Here is an 8,396-nt window from a genome sequence, read left to right as displayed (position 1 = left end):
AATTATATATATATATATATATATATATATATATATATATATATATATATATATATATATAAAAACCCAAACTTCGTTAATCTTAACCTAACCGCATTCTTCTTCTTCTTCAACAGAAACAAAACCCCTCTTTGTGACTTCAATAAAAAAAAAAAAAAAAAATGTCTCTCAGCTGACAGTACTTATCTCTGCACCAAATAGCCGAGATTCGAAACCCAAACTTCTGGGGATTAAAAAATTTGGAGGATTGAACTGAAATTGGAGATTCATTTCCGTACATACATTAATATCGGTTCTTCCAGGATGCTCATAGTGAGCCACATCAGCAACATTTTTAAAATAGTCCCTACTTGAAAAATAATTACTTGCCTTCTTACCAAAATAACACTGAATTTGGTGTCCTCTCTAATTTAATATAAATCAAAATTGTCCTTTCATATGTGTTGAAAAAAAAAAAAAAAAAAAAAAAAACTACGTCCGTTATTTCAATTCTGCTGCATGGCTATTTTAGTAATTATTAAAAAAAAACCCCCCCAACCCTTCATTAATCTTTAACCTAACCGCATTCTTCTTCTTCTTCAACAGAAACAAAACCCCTCTTTGTGACTTCAATAAAAACAAAAAAAAGGGGTCTCTCAGCTGACAATACTTATCTCTGCACCAAATAGCCGAGATTCAAAACCCAAACTTCTGGGGATTAAAAAATTTGGAGGATTGAACTGAAATTGGAGATTCATTTCCGTACCTACATTAATATCGGTTCTTCTATGATGCTCATAGTGAGCCACGTCAGCAACATTTTTAAAATAGTCCCTACTTGAAAAATAATTACTTGCCTTTTTACCAAAATAACCCTGAATTTGGTGTCCTCTCTAATTTAATATAAATCAAAATTGTCTTTTCATATGTGTTGAAAAAAATAAAATAAAACTATGTCCGTTATTTCAATTCTACGCCCGTTATTTCAATTATGCCGCATGGCTATTTTAGTAATTATTATAAAATAAATAAATAAAACCCAACCCTTCGTTAATCTTAACCAAACCGCATTCTTCTTCTTCTTCAACAGAAACAAAACCCCTCTTTGTGACTTCAATAATAATAAAAAAAAAGGTCTCTCAGTTGACAGCACTTATCTCTGCACCAAATTGCCGAGATTCGAAACCCAAACTTCTGGGGATTAAAAAATTTGGAGAATTGAACTGAAATTGGAGATTCATTTTCGCGGCAAACGAGTTTGATAACAATCGATTACAACATTGAAAAGTTTTTGGATCGAACAAGTAAGGATTTTCAATTTTAAACTTAGATTTCTGATTGGTTTATGATTACCATGTTGTTGTTGCATCTTCGTTTGGTATCTTTCTTTCTTTTTTGGTGTTTGTTTGGTGCTCATGAAGGGCAGGGGCTTCATATTCGTGCGGTGGATGGAATCTTCCATGTCCTGCGTAAGCTTCTTTTCATTCAATTCTTTCTCTCAAGTCTTCCTTATCCTTATGTTAGTCTCTATCATTCAATTCTTTCTCTTAAGTCTTCCTTATCCTTATGTTAGTCTCTATTGCAAACAAGACAACTTCAATACCAAGTGTTTCTCATCACTCATTCTTCTCATCAGGTTCACACCCTTATATTTCACAACTTTTATTACCAATCCATTAATCAGTTGATAATTTGAATATGAAGATGTTGGTTTTGTTTGTTTTTTTTTACAGAATTTGATTCCACATTTGGCTGCTAAGAGTCTCCTTTTTGCCGGTTTCATCACCACCCGTTGTTTCTACTTATCAGGATCATAGCACTTCAGGTTAGAATTGCAAATTTAACATGTTTAAACCAAGAGTTGTTGTTCTACTTCTATAGGGAGAACAACAAATTTAAGTTCTAACTTGAATTCGTTTTCTTGCTGCTCATAGTATGTGGAAATCTCATTTTCGATGCAGAAGAAGATCATTACAAAAGAACATAGAAATGAATGCTTGGATGTAATGGGGAGGATATTTGGAGATGGTCCAAGTATGGAAGATGACTTCGTAGTGATTAACTTTTTTGCATTGGTATCTATTTCTTTGAATTTGCATTATATATACCTCTGAACATTGTTTATAGTTGAAACTATGATTTTTGTTTTTTCACATGCTAATGCAAGAAGGATGGAGCCTTGCAGAACTCTTTCGTGTTCGATGTGTTGTTGCTGCTCCATATGTTGTTCCGTACAGGTGCTAAAATAAGTATCAACAATAATCTTTTCATTGTTTATTCTCCCCAACATATAATGTTAGTCTTATTTCCTTATTGGATGATAGAGTAAACTGTATTGTTTGGACTGCTTATTGTTTTGATCTGGCCCTTATGTAACTTTCTTCATAGTGTACCTTCATCATTCGAACGCCAATTCAAGAAGGATGAAGATCCATATATCATTCATGTTGATGATTATGTGGATCCTGTGAGGGATTTAGAGGTTATTTCTGAAGAGCTGCGGCTGAAGGTATTTGGGACGCTCTTTTAGTTTAACTCGATTTATTGCGTTGTGAAGCATGCTTCAAATTACTTGGTGATAAGAAATTGCTCATTGCATATAGCAAATTTATTGTGTTGTAAAACATGCTTCAAATTACTTGGTGATCAGAAATTGCTCATTGCATACAACAAATGTAACTAGCAAATGATAACTGGCAGTCTTCTTTCTATGTTGTAGGATATTGAATTTAGGGAGAGGAAGGTGGAGGATCTCGAAAAGAGCATGAAAAGGAGCAATGACAAGCAGTTGAAGTTAGAGCATGAGTGTTGCGAGAAGGTTCTGAGTCTCACTCTCTGGATATTTTTGCAATTTTATTTGCATGTGATCGATATTCTGTTGAATGTGTTATCTCCTTTACACTCAATTTTCCATTCATTTGAACTTCTGCTTAGTGTTTTGAATTTCTTATATCGGTTTGTTCTACCCCTGCTGATGGAAACATGTTGTGTTTTACTTTGAAGGGAGCAACTATCTCAGTTGTTCCGAATTTGGATGGGAAACCAAGAATTACGATTCTATATCAAATGAGCCAAATTTTCCGATGTGTTAAGACTTTGTGGCAGTATAGACCTTAACTTCTTTTTTTTTCCTGTTAGAACATTTTTCACTTGACCATGGGGTTGGAACTTGGAAGGGTTAATGGTAGAAATAAGAAATAAGTAATTTAGCGCTACTGGAAAAAAAAAAGGTGAAAAAAAGGGAACCTTTGAGAGATCAGTCATAAGAGTAGTGTGTACTGCAGCAGCCTCCTTCCCTAAACTGTGAACATCATGTAGACCCTCGGTTATTGCTACAACCTACAGCAGTGTGTACTGCAGCAGCCTCCTTCCCTAAACTGTGAACAGCATGTAGACCCCTCGGTTATTGCCATAACCTACAGATAAAAAAAATAGGGTGTTAGCAAAGAAAATGACCAAAAACTATTGATGACATAATGTCCAATTTGCAAATAAATATTCAATACAAACATATCAAACTGGTAATGCTTATTGGCCTAAAACTAGAATAATGTCCACCATTCAATACTCTAAATGTTGCATTGGTTTTATGAGGTGAGTTACTCTGTACACTTAATTTTTTTTTATTACTCTACTTATGTTTCTATTTTGCTGCAAGTAAAGCTTACGCTGCATACCTTACCACATGGCTGATACCAAGCCCTGAAAGGAGGGTTTACTCTTTCTCCTCTTTCATCTCAATTCTTTTGTTAAACCTTAAAATAAATAATGGAACAGACTTACCTGTGAAAAAATAAACTATCTTATCTGCTAATCTATCCGTCGCTACGATTCCAGCTGAAAAGCGAATTGGTGGCTTTCTTAGCAGCTACTTTTGCTAAACAGTACTCCCTTATATCCTTCCTTCAAGGCTGCCTCACTGAGGTAGGCTTCAAAGTCAGTAGAGGCTCGAAGACCTCTCTTCTCAGAGCCAGACCTGACACAATGAAAATCCCCCAAAACTAGCCAAGGTAAAGTTAACCCATCAGCAAAGTTAGATAATTCATTCCAAAAATCCTTTCTTCTATCTTCCCAATTATTCGCATAGATTCCCGTCACCATTAATGAAAGCGATTTCTCAGATGTTGTGCAATAAGAAGAAATTGCTGGTTCGCTCTGATGATCTTAGTATCCACGTCCACTAAGACAAACACTATGGGTATATGGGTAGAAACAAAGAAGGCGATTTCCTTTTTATAAAATATTTGTAGCTTCAAGTCCACCCGAAAGTATTTGCCTACATAAAGAGAAGACCAAGATCATAGTGCTGATGATTGAAACTACAACTCATTGAATAGAAACTGAGTCATAAAGCTAATAAGCCAAAAATTTAAAATAAATATACAGAATATAGTAGAGAAGATTCAGCTTTAAAAAAAAAGGTGAAAAAAGGGAACCTTTGAGAGATCAGTCATAAGAGCAGTGTGTACTGCAGCAGCCTCCTTCCCTAAATTGTGAACATCATGTAGACCCTCGGTTATTGCCATAACCTACAGCAGTGTGTATTGCAGCAGCCTCCTTCTCTAAACTGTGAACATCATGTAGACCCTCGATTATTGCCAAAACCTACAGATAAAAAAATAGGGTGTTAGCAAAGAAAATGACTGAAAACTATTGATGACATAATGTCCAATTTGCAAATAAATATTCAATGATTGAACTGGTAATGCTTATTGGCCTAAAACTAGAATAATGTCCACCATTCAATACTCTAAATGTTGCATTGGTTTTATGAGGTGAGTTACTCTGTACACTTATTAAATACTCTCATTTGCATATGCTTTAGTTTCATATTTCTAGAATTACTAATAATACCTAGCTCACGTGATTTGGTCCTATATATGAGGGATTTAATATTTACGTATGTGGATTGGCCAAGGGTTATGAAGGTGCCAACAATATTGGTATCCCTTTATCTGTAGAGTATTATGACATTTCCTCTTTTTGTGTATGTAGATGGTGTATAGTCGTTGAACAAAATAGAAGCGTATCAAAACCTAATTATCCCTTAATAAGTAAAGGATGAGTAGGGTATTGTTCCACTTTTAAGTGTATGTTATGTAAAGGACAGGACTGGAGAGGGGGTTTAAGGGATTAAAAACTATGACTGGAGAGATTTTAGATTATAATGCTAAACTAAACTAAATTAACTAAACTATTGAGAATTTATAAGAGAGGGAATTCAAGAGATTAGAATCCACCAATACTTTTAATCTATGACCTTCTGCTTCATGGTTGTTCTTACAAGTAGACTACAATTAGGCAATCGAGCGAATGCCGATGCCCTTTTGGACGAAACATCGTTAACAATTAACTCTACTTAAGGTTGTTCCTATGTTTATGCTATTAATATCTTCTTTCCTTTTATGTAAGCTTGGGCAGCCATTCAATGTATTACCGAGAGCAACATCAAGGAGTACTTCCTAATAGGGTGGCCATTCAATGAATCACCACTTAAGGCAAACACAAAGAATACTTCCCCTAGGCAACCACTCTTTGAGCTACCCCTTCTAATGCAACACAAAGAATACTTCCCTAACTCTAAAGAATTATACTACTAGAAGAAAAGTAAAGAACATTAACATGATATTAATATTGCAAAACATAAACCCTATTCTATACTTCCATCCCCTAGTGTGGGCAATGGAACTAATAACTAAAAATATAAAGAACTAACCTGATTGGAGAACACCATGAACCAGAAGAATCATTAAACCTTAAGCATCGGCTTCATCTCCTCCCTTTAAGGAGAAGTTTAGCCTTCCATAGAGAAGGAAGAACACGAAGAACGAGAAGAAGAAGAGTCGAAGAACATAAGACTAGAAAGACTAATTTATTAAGACTCAGCTAGTTAAAACCGATCTTTTATTATTAATCTCTCTCTGCCTCAAGTTTTGGAGACAAGAATATAAGTGAATTGGCAAATTACATGAGGCACTTAGGTCCTCTATTTATAGAGGTTACAATGAGCTCTAGAAGCATTCCAAACCGTCATTTGTTTCCTAATACAAATAGACTTCTTTCAGAGTCCAACTTCGTCTCCAAAACTGAGAAGAAATTGGCTACAGTGTTGATCCATGCGTCTGGATGCACTATTCATGCGTCTCAGACACGATCAATGCGTCTGGACGCTCGATCCATGCGTCCTAGACGCGTAAGCCTATTTTGTCTCTTCTGCTCTATCCTTCTATCCTCTTTTGCGGGCTTTGGTCCAAGCAACAAATCCTTTGGCCTTGGGCTTCCAAATAGGCTTTAAAATAGGTCAAAGTCGCATCTTTAATAGCTCCAATTCCTTGGCCTTCTCCATGATTGTCCACGGGCTTCCCATGTGATCCTTAATGCTCCGAATTGCTCCATTTTACCCCTTTTTCTCTAATATTCCACAAAACTCTCTCTTTCACTTGTAGAATCATAAAACATAACTTACAAACACTATTAGTCCACTAAGATGGTTAAACAAGAGGCATAATCGAGGGTTAAATAGCATTTTTTGAGCACTTATCATATTACCACTTGAAGAAGCTTGATTTGATTTGCATTTGATGTGAACAAATTGTCACTCAGGTGATGAACTGATGATTCACTATTGGTATGTAAATGGATTCTCTGACTCTCATACCAGTGGCGGTGGGTAAAATCGGTAGAGGCATAGCGACTTTGATCTTTTGAGGCATGTCAGTTCATTAAAGTCTCTTTCTCAAGGCATGTCAGTATGATTACTCTTTGTTAAATTTATACATTTGTCAGCTCTTCATTGGAGAGAATTGAAGGTAATCCTGGTAATCGTATCCCTGCAACTTCCCTTAATAATATAGTGCAACAATTACATTAATGCAATTGTGTTACATTGATATGCAATGTGGACACTGATGCAATTCTATTAAATGCAAGTTAATGTTTGAATCTGGACTTGGTAGTGCTATTACAAACATGACAGATGTCAATTTTGTGGTTGAGTGTGTATATATATAGTCATGTATGCCTTATTTTTATTTTTATTTTGTTTGAATGGTTAATTTTTTTTTGGGGTTGATTTTATAGTTAAGTTGTCAAAAAGTGTTCAAGATTGAGTACCTAAGGTTTGCTATGCAATCCATCCCTTCCATTGCAATTGTTCCTCATTATTCTCTTTTTCTTGATAGGATGCTTTCTTATGTTTAAATTACGTTGTGGTTGACGTTGGATAATTTCGATTTTAAGTATTTTCACGTTGAGATGTTTTACCGAATAGAGATTAACGAAACGATTTTGTCTTTTGCTCAGTATGCCCATATAAGCAAGTATTCTGGTAATTGTTGTTTTAGTGAGCAATTTTTATTTTTGGCATACTTGCGTATGAATTTATTGATAAGAATGAGTAGTGTTTCAATTTTAATCTCCAAAATACGCATTCATGCCATAAGTTTGGTAGAGCGACACCTTGCTCTTTAATTTCAATTATATCAGTGCCTTTTGACGTGCACTAACAATGTCAATTGTTTAGCTTAATTTTACTCTTGCAGCCTACACATTTATGGCATCGCTGGCATGCCAACATGCATACTGAACGCAAATAAATTAACCTAATCGTTTTAAATGTGTTGTGCATAAAATAAGTTGAAGATACAAGAGCACTGCTTATTGAGATGAAAAAACTCCTCTTTGGGACGTGGAAAAAGTGTGTTGAGTGAATTGGGAAGAACACTATCTCTTCTTAGCAACAAAAGGTTCAATGGTATATGCAACCAATTTATTTCAACCAAACAGTCCTTACGTGAGCTACAATGGTTAAGTTTCTCACAAGGTAACATCCTGTATTATCAAGTTTGATTAATTATAATTCGTTGGCATAGTTTTCTTTGGAGTATGTAGTTTTATTTAAATCCTGTATTTTCACGTTGAGTTGACCTTTTAGCAATTTTGAATCTACCACTCAAAGCATATAGTAAATGTTCATAGTTTTGACAATTATTAGCTCAAACGCATTCACAAAGCATTTTAGGACAGGAGGCATTGGTTACAAACTCAAAGAGCACCTAAATCAATTTAGCAATATCTCAGTCATAGTAAGAGCTATCACTATATATCATACACTTAAGTGATCTAATGTTTAAATCTTGATTTGGTTGTGCTTTTATTACAATCCCGATATATATATATATATATATATATATATATATATATATATATATATATATATATCTCAATTAGTAGAGTATACCATAATTAACATGGACCTTTAAATTTGACCAACCTTTTTTCTACCATAAAATACCCTTAATAAAATATTAAAATCAATTATTCAATGCCTTTAAGAAGGACTACTTAGTCATTTCAAAATTTACTACCATCTATACCCTCAAGATTATATAGTAACTTAAGGACGTATGTGTAAATTC

The 8,396-nt window shown here is 34.6% G+C and overlaps 1 protein-coding gene across 10 annotated transcripts; it reads left to right on the top strand.

Annotated features, from left to right (window-relative positions):
- The first annotated feature begins 1,037 nt into the window (after positions 1–1,037).
- Positions 1,038–8,052, top strand: LOC147486063 (uncharacterized). 10 transcript variants are annotated; one of them, XR_015202726.1, is made up of 8 exons: positions 1,038–1,283; positions 1,401–1,448; positions 1,553–1,615; positions 1,713–1,804; positions 1,914–2,054; positions 2,147–2,216; positions 2,368–2,488; positions 2,699–3,061. XR_015202726.1 is itself a non-coding variant. In XM_086573499.1 (7 exons), the coding sequence occupies exons 4-7, from the start codon at positions 1,935–1,937 to the stop codon at positions 2,978–2,980; spliced, it is 552 nt and encodes a 183-aa protein (XP_086429625.1). In that variant the 5' UTR covers positions 1,051–1,448; positions 1,553–1,615; positions 1,713–1,804; positions 1,914–1,934; the 3' UTR covers positions 2,981–4,347. The 10 variants fall into 10 exon arrangements, 5 of the variants coding, with proteins under 5 accessions (XP_086429625.1, XP_086429628.1, XP_086429627.1 ...); XR_015202724.1 differs by having other exon boundaries at positions 1,051–1,448; positions 2,699–2,797; positions 2,983–3,154; XR_015202723.1 differs by having other exon boundaries at positions 1,051–1,448.
- Positions 8,053–8,396: the final 344 nt, after the last annotated feature.

Source organism: Coptis chinensis, chromosome 7 (assembly GCF_015680905.1).
Source record: "Coptis chinensis isolate HL-2020 chromosome 7, ASM1568090v1, whole genome shotgun sequence".
In the NCBI taxonomy this organism is placed as follows: Eukaryota; Viridiplantae; Streptophyta; class Magnoliopsida; order Ranunculales; family Ranunculaceae; genus Coptis; species Coptis chinensis.
This window is presented reverse-complemented; position numbering and strand designations above follow the sequence as displayed.

Bases quoted from the DNA above. Each gene is read 5' to 3' on its own strand.
- LOC147486063 (XM_086573498.1), top strand. From the start codon at position 1,935: ATGCAGAAGAAGATCATTACAAAAGAACATAGAAATGAATGCTTGGAT. The intron at 2,217-2,367 runs GTGCTAAAATAA...CTTTCTTCATAG, and splicing joins CCATATGTTGTTCCGTACAG to TGTACCTTCATCATTCGAAC. The intron at 2,489-2,698 runs GTATTTGGGACG...TCTATGTTGTAG, and splicing joins CTGAAGAGCTGCGGCTGAAG to GATATTGAATTTAGGGAGAG.